The sequence below is a fragment of the Vulpes vulpes genome, chromosome 1 (genome assembly GCF_048418805.1).
Source record: "Vulpes vulpes isolate BD-2025 chromosome 1, VulVul3, whole genome shotgun sequence".
Taxonomy (NCBI): Eukaryota; Metazoa; Chordata; class Mammalia; order Carnivora; family Canidae; genus Vulpes; species Vulpes vulpes.
In genome coordinates this window covers 85,480,509-85,499,635 of record NC_132780.1, presented here as the reverse complement: position 1 = coordinate 85,499,635, position 19,127 = coordinate 85,480,509, and the positions used below count along the sequence as shown (strand labels likewise).

Sequence of the window (19,127 nt, the reverse complement as noted above, 5' to 3'; positions counted from 1 at the left end):
GGTCTGATGGTGTCTTGTGACAGGGGAGGAGGTCTAGCTAGGATCCATTATCAAGTCATAGACCCACCAGACAGCTTACGGGACTTGAGTTTTCCTTTAGCTCTTCCTGTCCGTATTAAATATTTTTTTGACTTTTACTTTTAGTCCTTTATTTTCCCTTACGTGAATTGTTCATAGGAATCATATGACTGTTTTTAACCAAAGTGAGGGGATGCCTGGGTGGCTCAGTGATTGAGCATCTGCTTTTGGCTCAGGGCATGATCCCAGTTTAGGGATCGAGTTCCATATCAGGATCCCTGTGAGAAGCCTGCTTCTCCCTCTGCCTGTGTCTCTGCCTCTCTCTGTGTCTCTCATGAATAAATAAATAAAATCTTTAAAAAAATAAATAACCATAGTGAAATCAGTTTACCTCTTATTTATTGCAATACCTGAGATTAGTATCTCCTTTTGTTTTATTTTGCATTATCCTTGCTTGTTCTTTTTTTCTTTTACCTTATGAACAAAGTGCTTTGCTGCGCATTTGCATGATCTGGCTAGTCACATGAATGGCTGGGTTAGGACTCTAGACATTGCTCCTTAGCCTTTTGAAACTGGATATTATAGAGAGGCTAAACCTTTTGCTTCTTTTGCAAGAGTGACTGTTTTGTTTGATTTCTGGTTGATTGCTTATGATGCTTTATCCTTAAAATAGAGAAATTTCATGAGGGTTTCTCTTTTGTTTTTGTTTGGGGGGGATATTCAGTCTTTCTAGTTTCCATACTTTTTTTTTTGTCTCAGCCTGAGAAATATTTACAAAATGTTGTGTCATACTCTTACTTTGCTATTACTTTATGTCCACTGTATCTTTATACTTTGTATTGTTCCTCTCTATGTATTAGTTCTCTACTTTTTATCCTCTCTTACTTTGCCTTCTCTCTCCACCTGAACTAGATAAAATGCCTCCAAACACTGGCAATGATAAAGATCACGGACTTAAAGTCTTTCCAACCTTAGCAGCTAATTGGTGTTGCATCATGTTGATACATTAGCCTGTAGCCAGCTTCTGCCCTTCATAACAGCTAGGGTTAGCCAGGCGCCTGGTGGCTCAGTCAGTTAAGCATCAACTCTTGATCCTTTGCTCAGGTCTTAATCTCAGGGTTGTGAGTTCAAGTCCCATGTTGGGCTCTACACTGAGTATGGAGCCTAGTTAAATAAATATATAATAGTTAAGTTTAGGGTATTGACCATATATTTCCCATCAGGAAAATGGCCACCTGTCACACATACCCTTGCCACATTTCTATCTGATTTAGCTACATGGGCAGCCCAGGGGCTTTTAAATGCTACTGCTCTGCAGTGATGCCATACCTATTCCCTCCTCTTATCCTCATCCTTCTAAAGTTAGGAATAAGCATGGGATTCTTCTAGAAGCTACTTTATTTGTTTTTCAGCTCACTGCATTTTCTCAGGAAAGGTCATCAAAAGTTGGTGCCATAGCTTATTTCAGTCTTTATCCCATCCATGTTCCTTATTTCCAGTTTCTCACTGAGTGGTAAAGGTCCTACTCCTTCCCATCTGAAGTTGATAGTAGAAGGATAGTGAGGTTAGATATTGATGTTTATATTGTGATCCTAAGTAAAGTGTATGACCTTTATTTTTGCTAAACATATGTCCACACACACTCTCTCCATGTAGAACTTTGAGAGAAGGAGAGGCTACCAATTAAGGAAGGAAAAGATATCAATCAGTAGTTTATCTGAACCTTTGCTTTGGCTGTTCTGCAGGCATAACACTCATCTTTCTCTTTCGCTTCATCATATCATTCTGCTCTCAATGCTCAGGACAAACCTTTTCTATGAGTTCACTAATTCTCAGAGGCAATTTCAAGTCCCCTTTATATCACATAGGAAACTGTGATCACACAGTGTTGCAATTTCAAATCAGACTCAGAAGAATCAAAGAGCTTACCTCGTATCAAGTGTTGTTCATTAGGCACAGGGCACAAATAAGAGATCCCAGACTGCCATCACAGCTCACTAGGTTCTTTCTAACTGCATTAGGGTATGCTCTGACCCCAGTGTGACAAGACGAGGTCTCTAAAGTGACATTTGCAGTTACATCACTTTCAGAGGAGCTGGTTCATCTTGAGATAGCTCCATTTTATACCCTAAGACCTACATGTTTTACATGTTTTTCTGAAGCTCTATCCTATAAATCCTTAGATTCTAGGATTTGTTTACCAAACACTAGCAAAACAGACCAGATCCAATCTGCTAAAGTATACATTCCACAGCTAGAGCATCCAGCTAGCATTAGCTAGGAGGTTTGTCCTTTCCATGACTATAAGGAGATCCAACTGAATCTCCCCATAAAAAAAGAGAAGGGCTTCCAGGCATGCTGCTGAGCATTTCCTTCTCAAGATTGTAACAATTTTGTCTATTTTATGATGCTTCTGTTTCTGTCAGTTGTTACATTCGACCACATGATCGATATGTCTGATTCATTAGACAAGTAGTGAGAAAAGTAGGAGAGTCTAAGTAACTGTAGTTTCTTGTTTTAATGCAAAATGATTGATCCTAGTGAAGACATGCTGATAAATCAAGTAAAATATCTGCAGATATTTTATAAATATCTACAATCATAATTTTTGCTATGTCTTTGGATGAAAGAATCTGAGGATTATATTCTTCCATTATGTGGGTTAACAAAGCATGACAAAATGGCTTTCAACCAAATGCTAAAGACAGTGAAATCAGCTTAGGCCTTAGTCCATTTGTGCTGCTTTAACACAATATTATTAGCTGGGCAGCTTAGAAATGACACTTATTTATCACAGAGTTGGAGGCTGGGAAGTTCAAGATCAAGATACTAGCAGATTTGGGGTCCAGTGAGAGCCCTCTTCCTGGTTCATAAATGGCTTTCTTCTCACTTTGTCCTCATGTGACAAAAGGGGGAAGCTATCGCTCTGGACTCTCTAAGGACACTAATCTTGTTCGTGAAGCTCCACCCCCATGATCTGATCACCTCCCAAAGGCCCTGCCTCCAGGTGCCATCACACTGGAAGTGAAGTTTCCACATATGAATTTTGGTGATATACAGTTTATTTTTAAGTCTTTTAATCTACACTTTTGGCATTCAATTACTGATTATGCCTAACATATGTTTTATATTAACTGTTTAAGTAGTGTACCTTCTTGGATACTTCTGCTGAGTAGAATCTCTTCTAAGGTTTGTCATATGTACATGTTAGCCTAAGGCAAAACAGGAAATGGTAGTATGTAGAGTACACATACCTTTTAGATAAATATCTTCCTAGAGTTTTAGAGGTACATTAGAGGGATTTTGAGCTTTAAGGCAAACCTGGCCCAGCAGCCATCCCCATCATCATTATTTCTATTTCCCTTATATCCAAAGACATCCATACCCACATGGGAGCCTCCATATGTGTGTGTGTGTGTGTGTGTTTTGTCTCCCTAGGGAGGACGAGCATGCCCTCATCCAGCAGTACTGTCAGACACTTGGAGGGGAGTCCCCAGTCAGCCAGCCCCAGAGTCCAGCTCAGATCCTGAAGTCAGTAGAAAGGGAAGAACGTGGAGAACTGGAGCGGATCATTGCCGACTTGGAGGAAGAACAAAGGTGCGCCCAACCTGGGAGAAGAAGCTAATTCCCCCTAGGCAAACTTCTGAAGGAAAATTCTTTAATAATAACTTCAGTATGATCCCTACCCATTCTCTTTTCAGAGGTGTTTTCTAAGAAATCAAGGTGGAATCCAGGTTTTAGAGGAGACTAATAAACTGGGACACTGTGATCACACATGTGAGGGTTCCTGGACCGTGTCTGTCAGAACACTTGCTTAAAGCTATAGTTTTGTTCATGCGTACTCATCTCACTGTCAAGAAATGTTTTTAGAAAGAATGTTTCTAGAAAGAAAGAAGTAGCCTCAGTTAAATCTGGAGCTCGTGGGCAGTTTCAGAGAGAAGACCATGCACCCAATGGTAATTCCAATTTTTCCTTCTCTGCATTAGAAACCTGCAGGTGGAATATGAGCAGCTGAAGGAACAACACCTGAGAAGGGGTCTCCCTGTCGGGTCACCTCCAGACTCTGTTGTATCTCCTCACCACACGTCTGAAGACTCAGAGCTCATCGCAGAAGCCAAACTCCTTAGGCAGCACAAAGGGCGGCTGGAGGCTCGGATGCAGATTTTAGAAGATCATAATAAGCAGCTGGAATCCCAACTCCATCGCCTTCGACAGCTGCTGGAGCAGGTAGAGTGTGTGGAACTCAATGTGGCACCCGCGCCCCCCACCCTCAGCCCCGTCTGTCTCCGGGAGGTGGTCCCAGCTTCAGCAGAGAGGCTCCCCTACAGCCTCTCACCTCCGTGCTTAATTTAGGCTCTTCAGATGGAAGCATCATATTTTCCATAGGCTCAAAAAGTGGGCTTGCCCCACTTAAAATGGAATTTCCCATTCTTGTATAACCCTGAAATCTAACCCAGTTCTGAATATTTTAAGGGAAAAGACCCTGTAACATACATCTGCATAAATGACATGTGGGAACTCTGTAGAGACTAAGGGGAAGGAAGCCATTGGAGCTCTTCATACTACAGCCTTCCTTTCAGTGAGCTCTTTTCAAGAAATTCAGTGACAGATGTTTATTAATGAGCAGCTATCACTTCCTAACATCGAGCCATGTTTTATGGCAGTTGTTGGCACACTTTTCTGACAGTAAGAAATATAATTTACATTATGATGAATGTATACCTGCATGATGAATACAAAATAATAATTGCCATTATAAAAAATGCTCTCTTATTTTCTTTTTTTTTTTTAAGATTTTATTTATTTATTCATGAGAGACATAGAAAGAGAGAGAGAGGCAGAGACACAGGCAGAGGGAGAAGCAGGCTCCATGAAGGGAGCCCAACGTGAGACTTGATCCCGGGGTCTCCAGGATCACACCCCGCGCTGAAGGCAGCGCTAAACCGCTGAGCCACCGGGACTGCCCTTATTTTCTATCTTTTTAAGTTTCTTTCCTTCTTCTTTCTGTCCGTCCTTCCTCTCTTCCTTCCTGTGTTTCTCGTTTCTCTTTCTCCCTCCCTCATTCCCATTTTTCATCTCTCCCTCTTTTCTTTCTTCGTGCTGGGTCAGTACCTACCAAATCAATTTTATAGCTCATCAGGGGATAATAGCCCACAATTTTGAAAAACACTCTTTTTTGGGATATAAAAGAAGCATCAAATGTAGTTTTTTTCCTTCTTGTTGCTTTGCAGTCCTATTAGAGACGGAGACAAGACAATATAACATACAGCAAGATAGTATCACACATAAAGACACAACACTATGGAGAATTAGCTACTTGCTTAAATCTAGCAGTTAAAGAATAGGAGTTGTATCAGAGAACTAGACATGAAGATGCCTGGGTAGCAGGTGCATATTGGGTAATCCCCACAGATGGGGCTAGACTTTATCTTTCTTGAAGAATCCCTGACATCACCATTCATGTTGTCTTTCGCCATTTCCTCTGGCCTGTATAGCATGGGGCCCCAGGCAGTGAATAGGCCATGCCTTTCTCCAGAAAGGATTTATCCAGTCAGAGGCCGAAACAACTTTTCCTCCAGTGATCTTCTCAAATGTCAGAAAACCATCTTGTCACAGTTGCTGTCAGTATCTTTTAACTTGTCAGATTCATCCAGAACAGTGTGATTTCTACATTACCTACACAGCAGGCCACAGATCACCCCTTTTGACCATATACTTTTCTGTATATGTCTGTCACTTTTTCAGGATTTGTGTCAGAATGTTTTAAGGAAGGCTTGCTTTGGGCCTCCAAACCGAGCATCATTAGAAAACACTAGTTCCCCTCGAGCTTTCCCGAAGCCCTCTGGAACGTTGGAGTCTTCTCTGGTGCTGGTCACGTACGTTGGAACAGCCACATTGCAAGCCCTGTGTTTTTGAAGTTTCCCCATGGTGGCTGTAGAAGGGATGAATTTTTCCTTGAAATCTCTGATTTAAAATATGAAGTGTTATTATTAACCTAGTGCACCGATAGAATCACTGCGGAGGGAAGCCGTGCTCAAAAGCTTTATTTGCCATAGCCTGTTGGAGAGCTAACGGCTCTTCTGCTTCTCTACTCCCCTCCCCCTGACTCTCTCCATCCCATTAGACAGAGCTGCCTAATGGCTCATGTGCCTTCAGAATTGCACAGTAATGCTTTTAGAGATAGCTGATATCTAAATGGCTCTGTATATCCCAGACTGTGGGCCTCTTATCTCTTCTTAATGATTTAGCATGAATGCCAGAAGTAGATGGAAAAATCACCTGACAGTAAAAAACGGGCGAAAGCACCAGACTTCAACGAATATAAATTGAATGGGAAGACTGGCATCAAAAATGTTGTAATGTCTGCCTTCTCTGTAAAATGGATCACACTTTGTAATTTGAACACATACTTGTCAGTGTGTCCGTCACCATTTCAAAGCTTTGTGCAGAGCATGTTTACAAAATGCTTACTGTGTGTAAGATTGTATTCTAATCTCTGTGGAAATACTAACCGATCATCCTCCTCACAGAATCCTTTGGCACAGGCACTCTTTTTACCATCCCCAGTTTCTAAGTAAAGAATCCAAGGCACACAAGGTTATAAAATTTGCTCAGACTTAGGTAGGTTCTGAGTGGTGGAGTTTGAATTCAAGCATGTGAATCCAAAATTGTGTCCTTACCTTTCCAGTGTTGCCTTCAAATATTAATTTAAATAAAGAAATTAGCTGATTTTGAAATTAGATAATTTTACTGTATGAGAAGCAGTGCTCCTTTTTAAAAGATGAATGCAACCTGTTTCTAAATTCACTTGGTTGACATAAAAATCATAGAAAAATTGAGGGATGAAACTGACACTGGTAAAGGTCACATTCTAACCCACTGAGCTCTTCAAGGAGCCCAAACTGAAGGAGACAGATCACTCAGTACTCACGTAAAGTACTAGGGAGCCCACCAAACTGATGAAAACGTGTATTCTAAATTTCTGTGGCCAAAGAACCCCACATGATTTAATTATCTACAGATGTAAGAACCGAAAATGCTTTCTTTAGCAGTTGTTTGAATCCTTCCCTGCTTTAACTTCTGAATGTGATTGCAGCCTGAATCGGATTCCCGAATCAACGGCGTCTCCCCCTGGGCTTCACCTCAGCAGTCTGCTCTGAGCTACTCACTGGATCCTGACCCTGACCCACAGTTCCACCAAGCAGGTTGGTGTCCCCAGGACCTGGCTAACCGCCCCCTCCCCAGCTCTGCTCTGCACTTTGCCATTTCATTTTAAATAGCCTCTTACTCACCCATGCCTTAGAGCATAAAGGAGTTTCATATTCTCTTTGTGTACAGCTGCATACAAAGACATTTTAAAAACATCCAGAAAGCAAACATTTTAGAATAATAATCTATAATACATTTGCTTATATAATGTGTCAGAGTGGATTGAATTTTGGCAAAAGATGAAAAAAAGTGCTCTTTCCTTTTGAGATGAGCAATAATTTGATTTTTGCTCTGCCTTCAGAATGATTTTTTTAAAGTAAATATTCTGTCTCTAAAATTCATATTTGTACATATTTGGAATATAATCCTAAAGTATATTATATCAAGCATGGGTTTCTCTGCCCAGGTCTGGAAACTGAATAGCCTGCTTTTTCCATGCTAGCTTCTATCCTATAGACATTGCCATCTTCCCTGTCCCTATCTGAAACCAAGGTCTCACTCCTCAGCCCGTCCTTGGTCCAAAAGGGGCTTGCCACTGCTGCTAGGAAGGACTCTGTCAACCAGCATTCAGGAATGACATTTTGTTATTGATGAAATTTAAGTTCTAAAATTCCCCTTAGGACCACACATTTTAACCAAATTAATTTGTTTATAAGATATCTTTTACTATGTTAATCAGAAAAAACCTAAAATTTCAATATTCTCTTGTTTTAAATAAGTGAATTAGTTTGCTATTGGTTATAGAATAAAAAACAGCAAAGTAAAAAGTATCTTATAAAATACTTCTAGATTTGTGGCAGTATAAGCTAGCCCATGCCACACTCTTTAAGAATAAAGAAAGAAGGGGAAAAAAAACTGATAGAATATTTTTTTTTCTCTGAAAAAACACTTGGAATGCAAAATAATGGAATTCCATTTAATAAATTGAAGTAATAGGACTGCATTACTTATTTTTCACTCATAAATTTTCCCCTGGTAAATGGAATCTTCCAACAGAAACATCTAATACATTTTATTTATATGAAAGTACCAACAAAGTGATACAAAAATGGTTTTGGTAGTATTCCCTAAAATTGTCCTCTTCAAGGAGAATGATTTTCGTGTTGATATTGAGAGGCTAGGGTTAGTATTTTCTCCCAACATTGGGTTTTGGTGGAAGGCTGGGCATTCCTTTCAAAACTGTTTGTTCTTCTTTTCCTCTGCTGTGGCAGTGGCCGAGGACCTGCTGGCTCCCCCACATGACACCAGCACGGACCTCACAGAGTTTATGGAGCAGATCAATAGTACATTTCCATCTTGCTGCCGTGAGTATGAGAGATCCTAACACTACCACTACGACGTTCCCTTCCATTTCTTTTTTCCTGCTTGGGGCCCTTTGTCTTCTTTGGTAGGATAGCAAAAACCAGTATTAGAAAGAGGATTGAATATTATTTGGAAATAAATCAAACTTTCTATGTGTCGACAAAGCAAATGAAGCTCAGCCTAAATGCCGTCACATCACTGGGCTGCAGTGATATAGTCCTGTTCTTTGAGAGGTTCCATTGTCCCTTATGAATGATAATGTGACGGCAAATGAAACAAGCCCCTTTGTAAGAAATTACCCCTCTCCAGCACAAACTATAGTAAGAAATGTGTTATTACTTCAAAAAAGAGCTTTCGGCAGCATACCAAACAAAGCATGAAAATAGCTTCTTCTGATGTAATTCCCTCTTTTAAAAAAAAATTATTTTTAACTAATCTCTACATCCAACATGGGGCCCAAACCCACAACCCCCAGATCAAGAGTCGCATCTCCACCGACTAAGCTAGCCAGGTGGCCTCACTCTCTTTTCTTCATACATTGTTCCCTGATGTCATCAGATTCAGTTCTGCAAAGGGATTATCTTCAGGATTTTTTTTCTCTTTGATTTTCTTTCTTCTGGTTTCTTTCCTCGTGGAATAAAACAATCACTGCATAAAGGCCAAATAATTGAAGGCATCACAGATTATGACCCTGTGACTTTTCTATATGAACTACCAAGAGCCAGAAAATAATCAAAAGAAAGCGGTTGAAATCCCAGGGGAAATTATATAATGTTATTTATTGATTTTTTTTCCCCAAACTTTTTGACTTTAGCCTCTTGTCACCTCACAGTTTCTACTGAGCTCTCACCAGAAACACTTATGCTATTTCAAACAGAAGCAGCTTACTTGTATGTATGCATACTACTTGATGCCACAGTTTATTTTAAATAATCTTTTAAAGAAATATGAATATATAATTTATTTTAGGGTGATTTCCTCTCAAATTTATTTTAAATCTAGACAGCCACTAAATTAAGATTTTAGTGTATATATATATATATATATATATATATATATATATATATACTACTGTTATGTATAATATATATTATATCTGGTAGCATATATATGAAACAACTTCTCATATATATCTTATATATGGTGGTACATATATAAAACAGCATCTTATATCACCCTTTTTCATACTGTCCCGGAAAATACCATCTTAAATGATGAAAAAAGGCTTTACCAGGCAGGTATTTAAATAAGATATATTGACTTCATTAAAGAATATGCTTCAACTTATACAACTCTACAGTTTATAAAAATGCCATCATTAGGAGGAAGTGGAAATAGCTATTTGAAATATAGTCTTCCCTGAATTTTCAGAAGTATTTGCCTAAGGGACATGGTACAGCTTCCACAAGCACATAAATATATTTATATTTGAGAATGTGTCATTTTTCCAATTATTATCTGTGATTATACTTCTCGAAGTTTCCTGAATTGTATTTACTGTATGTCAGTCCCCCTACTCCCCAAAACACATGTGCCCACATGTGCAGATGTATGTACCCTCTAAAGTCTCACAGAGACTTAAGAGGTCAGTCAAAGACCATATGCTATCAGACTGTTTCATATATTCTAGGCCCTTAATACCCACAGTAGATGAGCAGATTAAATATTTTATATTAAAGTTGGATTTTTTTTTAAGAGATTTTGATTCGGAGTCGTATGTTACTTAATGGCTAGATAAGACCTCATCATGGTCATGATAAAAGCTAGAATTTCAAGATTGAATTGGTAAATGAAATTACTTTTTAGTTCAGCTTAAATCCAAATACATTAATTATCAGTTAAGAACAAATTTGGTAAATCAAAGTCTGTTTAGAAGTTTGTATTTAAATGTGATAGACATATTCAAATGTAAAAGTCAGTTGGCAGTGAGAGTTAGGATGTTTAATTATGTTTATGTGTGTTTAATTAAATTCTTTACAGTGACCATAGATGTAGAATTTCCATATTAACATTATGTTAGAAATTCATGATGTGTCTTTTTTTTAAGTTTGTCATACAGCAGTGACACGTAAATCTTTTTCCTAGTATATTCTTGTATCTAGATAGTATAAAAGATTAATCTGTCTTATTTTAGAGGAGAATATAAATAATAATCATAATTATAAGGCAAAATGAGTAAAAAAATTATGTTCATCTAATTTCATGGCTTCCCTTAAAGGTACATATAAAATTCCTTTTGGTTGGAATCTCATTAACAGATGCTATTGGTTCCTGAGCAGAGTGTATACCTTCAGTGGTACCTTCATGACAGATTGAACTCTTACTCTGCACTGGTGCCCCCTTCATCCGTGCCCTTTTGTGTCGTGAAGGTGGATTGTGGAGCACTAAGACTTCTTCATGGGACGCTGGCCCCATGTTCTCATAGTCTTAAGTTTGTATATTCACAGATACTTAACAGCATTATAATTTTCTGTGCATGACCATTACTGGTCATCTGTTATTTTGAAGAGTTCAGGTATCTTCCACATATGAAATGATGAGTGGGGTATTTTAGAATCCTCTGACTTTTCAATCTTATTATTTTTGGTTTCTGAAGTTCTGCTATTTGAGTTTAGTCTGCTTTTGTTCATATCTATATCCTGTATTTTGCTTTGGTAATAAAAAACTCTCCAAGATAGGGAACAGTGTTCCCTAAAAATAAAAGATTAGTTTACTTATTTATAAAATTGATACATATTTTTAGTTGCATCTAAAGTTATTAAACCTTTTAAAAATTGGTACAGAATAGACATAGCACCTGACTTAGACTTTGTGCCCAGTTCATGTTCTGAATTGAATGAATGAATAATTGTATTTTCTAACCTGGAAGGTTTAATTGGTAAAGTTTCCCTGGGTAGTATATAAAAGGTTTGTAGGATTCATTTTCTTTGTGGGCCCTTTTAAATTGCTCAGCTAGCAAATCTTTTAATAAACCTTTGCGTTCCCAAAGCTTCCTGACCACCTTTGGAGGATTTTTCTAAGCAAATCAGATTGGCACTCTCCCAATGCCAAACCAATCCCCTGAGCCCCTGTTACTAATGAGAACTTTAAAACTGCTTGTCACCAGCATACAATGCATTGATCTGCATGTTAATCTTGACTTTTGATCCTTTGTGGATTAAAAATTAGCATGGTCACAAGTGAATTTACACTCCTGGCAATCCTGGAATTATAATGAAACTGTATTCATAAATCCTAATTGCATGAATTGCCTACTTAAACATGGCATTTTTTTTTTCTGGGTCTGTATACTATAGTGCATAACACTTTAGAATTTATGTCTCAAATTAATATCCCAGTTGTTCCTGATAGCATCCTTGAATTATGACCTTTTAAAGTCTTCTTTTAATTATTTACATAAGTTTCAGAGCAGAGAGGAAGGCATTTTCATCTTTTCCTGACAAGGCGTTAATGAAGGGAATTTCACTGTGTTGCCCATTAACTAATACACATACCAAACTTTTCAGACTGCCTAATTTTTTTAATGTAAAATCCTTTCAGTTTTTTTCATTTTATGTCATCCAAATATACAGGATACTAACACTGAGTATTTTTGGCTGACAGACCATTAATTTTTTTTTTTTTAGATTTTATTTATTTATTCATGAGAGACACACAGAGAGAGGCAGAGACATAGGCAAAGGGAAAAGCAGGCTGCCTACAGGGAGCCCAGTGCAGGACTTGATCCCAGGACCTCAGGATCATGACCTGAGCCGAAAGCTTATGCTCAACCAGTGAGCCACCCAGGCACCTCAAATGCTTTTAAAATTATTTTTTATCTACAGGCAAATTTTCACTGTGAATTGCCCATGTCTATTAAACTTGAATGACATTCATCATAAACTCTAAACCTACTAAAACACAAGGATTTCCTGATTTTTCTTAGAAATAGATTGTACAGTTTGTTCGGTGGAGTACTCATAGCCTTTTATTTGATAAAAAGCCGTAGAGTTAGGGGATCCTAGGTGGCTCAGTTGGTTAACACTCCCAACTCCTGATCTCAGCTCAGGTTTTGATCTCAAGGTTCAAGGCCTATGTTGGGCTCCACACTGTGTGTAGACCCTACTTTAAATAAATAAATAGCTGTAGGGTTAATGATGCTGGTTTGGAGCAACATGGATTCAATTTTGGTTTGGGTTTGGCTGTTCATTATGCTGAAGAGAAGTGTAAGTGGCTCTGGTGTACTTAATAGTAATGCAATGGAGCACTCCCTAGGTGTAGCTTAGTGGGAAGCACGTCTACTCTTGTGTTTTCGTGCTGTAACTTATGTATCTGGTAGAACTAGGCTGGATTTTAGCCTCATTCTTCCCCAGATATGATGGGTGCTCCTACTTTCCCTCCAAGCATCATAAATTGGCCCTTGTTCATTCTGTTGTTCTCACAGAGCACCCACTGTGTGGTCATGGATGTCTTTTTTTCCCCCCTCAGCACAAAAAAAATGAGAGATGGAAGGAGTGCAACATGGTAGATAATGAGGGACGATTCTTATTTGACCCAGAACAGCTGTTGCCATCCTTGAGAGGCAGAACATCCCCAGAACCACCTCCTGTGCACCCCCCTACAATGCCCACTGAATCATCTACGCTGGCCGTGCTGTGACCAGGAAGCAATGGAGCAACCAGCTTCCTAGGCCTTTGGGGCCAGGATGAGCCAAGGGGGTAGAGACTGAAGACGCTTGCCCCTTCATTTCCCTGATCACCTGTCCGAATTTGTGCTCTTCAGCAAAATAGGCAGAACTTGCTGTGTGTGGATACATAAACCAAATCCAGGGCAGGATTTCAACAGGGAATTTTAAGATTTTTTTTTTAAAAAAACTAGTTATTCAGTGAAGGCTTTGGTGTACATACTTGAGAGCCAGCAGATGTTTTGCATGTTTTGGTAGAATGTTTATATCCTAAAGGACATAGGATATGAGAAACTACGGAAAAGAAACTAGTCTTTGTTAAAGAATCTAGCCCAAAAAAAAAAAAAAAAGGAAAGAAAGAAAAACCAAAACCTGTTTCGTGTTTTCTTATTAACACCCATTTAACAGCTGGGAGCTGTGCATTCCCCACTTTTGCATGCCTGACAGGGGGAGCCAGCAAGGCAGCCACAGCACCTTCCACTGATTTCTTTTGTTTTCTCTTGCAGCCAATCTCCCCAGCAGGCCACAGGTAAGGGTCAGTGGGTCGATGGGCTCAGGTGCTGCTGATTACAACCCAGAGGAAGCAGATTCGCTGCTTTTGATTTGAGTGCCAGACATTATTCCCCGTGTAAATTAGTAAACTTCCTTGACCTTTAAATGTTAGTTAATTCCGCACAACAGTTGGTCAGTCTAGGGAGGGAGAAGCCCCTCCCAGGCCAGTTCTTCCAGATGCCCCAAAATACCTGGTGCCTGATCCTTTGTGTTCTAACAGCGTTTTACTGGCCTCATGCATACTGTGCAGAGTCGCCCTGGGTAGATTTGGGGGACCACCGCTCTCCCAGATATGTACTTAAGGCAGCTGTCACAGACCATCGACTTAAAAACTGTGACTGCAGCAGTACACGAAATGGTTTTGTTACTTGGAGGAGGCTCAGGTTTTGATTTTTCTTTTAAAAGTTGACTGAGGAGGGGAGGGGAAGAATTTGCTGAGAAAGATGGGCAGCTGTACCTTTATACCTTGCAGGGTTTTCCTTATCCGGTCCTCCTAGCACTAGGGAGCCACAGGACCTCAGCACATCTTTGGAGAACATGTTCTTTCGTGAACTTGTTTATGAATCTTTAACCTTCTGATTGTGCTCTTGTCTTCATGGCAAGAGGGGCCAGGGTCTTAACAAGAAGCACAGACAAGTGGTCTTTAGAACCTGGATGGGATAAAAGGAAATCTCAAATCAATTAGCAGATGGGAGGTGAGAGCTCCAGAGATGGCAGGACTTCACCTCAGTGAGGAAAATTGCTTGTGTTGTCTCAGTGACTCAGAAGCCAGGGCTTCAGCAGAGAGTGAGGATGGGAGGGGGTGTCAGAGGTGTGAGGAGAGACTGGAGGATGTGCCCTACCTGCTTGGGGACCAGGAGGTCGGCACGGAAGTCGTGTGACTGTGAGGTGGCATTCAGCATGACTTATGAATTTAATGTGAGGCCGGTCTGCAGGGCTGTGTGTTGTCCCATGGCCACATTCAAGTTCATAAGCACAAGCACCAGGGTTGGCTGAGGGTTGCTTTTAACCAGAGTTGAAGTTGTGATTTGGCCGAGAGGGTACAATAACAATTCAAGGGAGGAGGCAAAGGCATGCTGATACTGATTGAAGCAGGCATCTAAGCTTGTAAGGCAAGAAGTGATGACACGGTAGTTGCAGGAGACAGAAGAAAAGGGAGGAGAAGGAATGGCTTGTGGTAGCAAAGGGTGGGTGGAGTTGGGGTCCTAATGGAAGTAAGTGGGAAGGTAGAGGTAGTTGTCAGAAGACAGGGTGATTGCAATTGAAGAGTTGGAGGGGTTGAGGTATTGGCAAGGTCCATTTGAAAGTTTGAGTGGCTGACAAGGGTGGAGGAGAGGAGCTTGAGAAACTGAGAGGCTAGAGTTCTGAAGACTTAATTAATCTCTGTGGGTATTGAAATCATTAAGATTTAAATATAGTTTTTGCTTGGTGACAGTGAGCCATTCTTCAAAAGCAGAGGAATGTGACCCAAGGGGTCAGAAGATAACTGCACAGTGGGTGATATAGTCTGATGGTGTGAGATTCAAAGTTGGGTGGCGGAGAGGGAAGAGAGAGAAAGGCTTGAAAGAAACATAGTATATGGACCTAGAAAGCACTTATCCAATATATAAAAAGTATGGGAGATTAAAAATAGTCAAGTATAAGAAGGTTGTGGAGAAGGCTGTATCTTCAGGAGAGATCCAGTAATTGGTGGGAGCAAGCAACTGGAGGATGCATTCAGAAGTGAAGGGTATGATTTTAATGATGATGGATCCTGCTCTTTGACATTTCCTTCAAAAGATTGATGCCAGTTGTCTAAGTGCAGCCCAGATTTATATCCTCTCTGGCCTGTATGGATATTGGCCCTGGTCCATTAACTGGCACCACTACACACCTTTAGACGATGAGTCCTGTCTTTCATTCCTCTTTTCTGGACCCCAGCATGAGTTGGAGACCAGTTGAAACTGCAAGGGTCCCCCCTCAGCAGTAGACCTCCCACAGTTCCCCAGGGAGAGACAGGGTGCTTGCACCAGCCTAATTCATTCACCCTTGGTACCTCTAGCAAGAAACAGCCAAGTGCTTTCAATTTTAACTTGGTTTCCAACTTGGGCAAGAGAAAAGTCTTCCAAACGTCCCCTACATCAGCTGCAATGATAAAAAGCAGACTAGATGCCTTCAGGATGAAAGAGAAAGACCTCATCCCAGGGAGCAAAAGTCACACAGCTGTATAGGGTCCCCTTCACACACAGCAAAATGGGATTTGACTAGTTCTGAAAGAAGCACTTTTATTTCTCAGAAGAGTTGACAGGTCTCCACTACGTGTAATGTTCTATGTAAATGTTGTTCTGACAGTACTGTTTCCCTTCCCGCAGGCAATGTGAAGTATTCATCTAGCCAACCAACATTTCCTGACATACAGTATTGCCCTTTGCAGCAAATGCCAATTCCAAGTTCCATTTAATCAGAAGCTCCATGGCTCCTTGAAACATGCTGTTGAGCGCTGTGTCTTCTACTGAAGGAGTAAAACACTGACTATCCAAAGAGAAAAGGATATTTTGTTTTTATAATAACCATATATTATTGTTTATTGTTTTCTTCCTCCCTTTCTATGCAATTGTAAATTAATGAACAGAGTGGTATTTGGAAATGGTAATACATTTGTCACTGATTTGTATACTGTATTCAGCATTGGGAAAGTGGGTGGGGGCTTTATAATATGATACCTTCTTTTTAATAACCATGACAAAAATTGCATACGAATTAGAAAACCGTGTTACATTTTTACATTCCTTCATATTAACCTTGTACAATAACTTCATTTATTTTTTTCCACTCTTTTACCATTATGTCTTGGTTATTTATAATTCATCAGCCACATGACCAAATGGATTTCCTTGTATTTGTTTCCATGATTTGGCCAAATTAATAAGTTTATATATTTCAATCAAATATTTATGTATATGAATTAAGCTACATCTCTGTGTACTGCTTAACTTTATTTGACATCATATACTTAACTTCTTTAGCAACCACTTGGATAACCACAATAAAAGTCCTATGGGGCCTACCTGGTATTCCTATCAGGACTTGTTTCCTGCATTTTATTTCCCTGCTCTATGTAAGTAGGTCTTGATTTCTTTATTTATTTCATGTCCCAATCTATATGATAGAGGAGACTCAAAGCAGGATTATAATAATCTGAAAGATTATTTCACCAAAGGTTACCAGATTTAAGTATATTTTCATTTTGACACAGAAACAAAAACAAAAAATAGGATAACATTTCCTTAGTTGCTAGATCTTGATTTTCACCATTAAATATACAGCAGACCTTTACTTATTTCTGCTACCAGGACACATCTTTGTCTTTCATTCCCTTTGAAGAGACTTTTATTTTTGTTTATATATACTCAAGCCATTTGTAATCCTTGAAATTTCCAGTTGTTTTCTTTCTGACAGCAAACACAAATTTAATGCATGTTTCATTTTACCTTTTGGGTGAATGATTACATTTTTTATTACTTTTCATTTGATCAATATATTTGGAAAGGATGTTTATCAAACGCCTATGTCACTGCTTCCATAGAGGAATGAAACTAATACTTAGATGGTGGTACCCTTGCCTGTACCTTTGAATACATTCAGTTAGGTATTTGGTTCAGCTTCTGATTTAACATTTACTTGATTCAGTTGAAACATGTAATTACCAAATGTAGAGAAACCAAAAAAAAAAAAAAAAAGAAAGTGAAAATAATGTGTTTTAATTCAAGCATATGTGTATTTAAAACATCAGGACATTTTAACTTTGGGTTCTCTTGACCTGGGATTTGGCCAGAAGGAGGCTTAAAGTTAGAAATTGCTATTCTTTTAGAATAGGTTGGGTGGGTTGGGGGGCAAGGGTGTCTATTTGCAGCATAGATATTTTGAGAAGAAAATTGTTTTATATAAGAGGAAAGCCATGACCACCTTTCTACCTCAGATCCATCTTCATCCATTGTGTTGGAAATAGCTTTATGCCGCTGCAGTCTGCGAAATCTAGAGCTTTTATCAGGCCACATCAAACCCAAGAAAAGCACCTATTTAAAGAAAAAAACGTTCCCTGAACTCTGAACTACAAGTTGTAGATTTGGTGTCTTCCTTGTTCTTACTTTGAAAAGATATGTATTAATTTTTTTCTGCTTGTAATTGTGTGTAACATGTCTTCTCTCTGCTATTAAGGAAAAGCTACATAAAACACTACATTGTAACCTTCTAAGTAATAATAAATAAAAAAGAAATATATCACAATAACAAGGGGAAAGAAGTATGTAGTTCTTTTGAAATATGTGGTAAAGAACTAATCATAGACTATCATCTAATCTGGTCACATGTTGTATTTTTCATCCTGAATAAAAGTAATTTTAACACAAGATGACTTTGATATTCCTCAGCTGTGTTCATTGATAGATGAGTTCTGAGCATACATTCATGAAAATAAAATACAAAAAAGCCTTATACTGATAAATCTGCATGTTTTCCTCTACTTTCTGTCATACACACTACTGTGTTGTTCTTGTTCTCATTGTCTCATTCTTTCCCGTGTCCCTCTTTTCTCTCTTATTTATATAATTCTCAATTTCCTTTACAAATGGAAGCTTATGGATAGGGAAGAAATAATGTCGCTGTTAAGAACATGTACGTGAAGCCTATTGGGCTTTTGTTTTAATAACCTAGGTGCTGTTGGTATTTACTTGATTACTCTTCCAAATCCACTTTTAGCCTCCTGCCCTTAAATAATGTGCTTTTTCTATGTGCACTGAATTTTAACCATTCTGGTACTAGGTTTAATCTCTTCCTAAAGCCATCCCATGGCATATAGTGGTGAGAACTGTATTACTTGGTTCTAAAAGTAAAAGCAATGTATGAAATAGAAAAATCCCCAAACGTGTAATTTATTAAAACGGATATAGTCTAATGAACATAAATTTTATACATCCTGTCTACCCCAAAGTAATAGTCCCATTAAATATTCCTAAGGAGACCGTTGTTGAGTTTTAGTGACCTATTGAGTAAGTGTTGAAAATGGAAATAAGGACAGAAGAAAATGTTTTGTGTTTACACAAAGACTTCAGCTTATTACTTCTCTCTGCCTCTGAGATTATATGAGCATTTTTTAAAAAGGGTTTATTTATTTGAGAGAGAGCATATGGGGGAGGAGGGGTAGAGGGAGAGGGAGAAAGACTTTCAAGCAGACTCCACTGAGCAGGGAGCCCGAAGCAGGGCTCGATCTCCCTGAGAGCGTGACCTGAGCCAAAACCAAGAGTCAGATGCTCAATCGACTGGGCCACGCAGGTGTCCTTCTACAAATACTTCTAAAGAATGTAGTTTGCTCTTGGATTTCTCCCTGCCTACCCGCTCCCATATT

General features: G+C 39.1%; 1 protein-coding gene across 11 annotated transcripts in view; it reads left to right on the top strand.

Annotated features, from left to right (window-relative positions):
• Positions 1-18,134, top strand: part of UTRN (utrophin) — a 497,326-nt gene extending 479,192 nt beyond the window's left edge. For 6 of the 11 annotated variants that reach the window (XM_025997956.2, XM_072719084.1, XM_025997957.2 and 3 more), the window contains 5 exons: positions 3,457-3,615; positions 4,005-4,245; positions 7,115-7,223; positions 8,439-8,531; positions 16,096-18,134. In XM_025997956.2, the coding sequence (XP_025853741.2) occupies positions 3,457-3,615; positions 4,005-4,245; positions 7,115-7,223; positions 8,439-8,531; positions 16,096-16,184 (691 nt within the window). In that variant the 3' untranslated portion in view covers positions 16,185-18,134. Of the gene's footprint in view, positions 1-3,456; positions 3,616-4,004; positions 4,246-7,114; positions 7,224-8,438; positions 8,532-13,698; positions 13,722-16,095 lie in introns of all 11 variants that reach the window. The other 5 variants (XM_072719110.1, XM_072719118.1, XM_072719099.1 and 2 more) reach the window with 2 other exon arrangements.
• Positions 18,135-19,127: the final 993 nt, after the last annotated feature.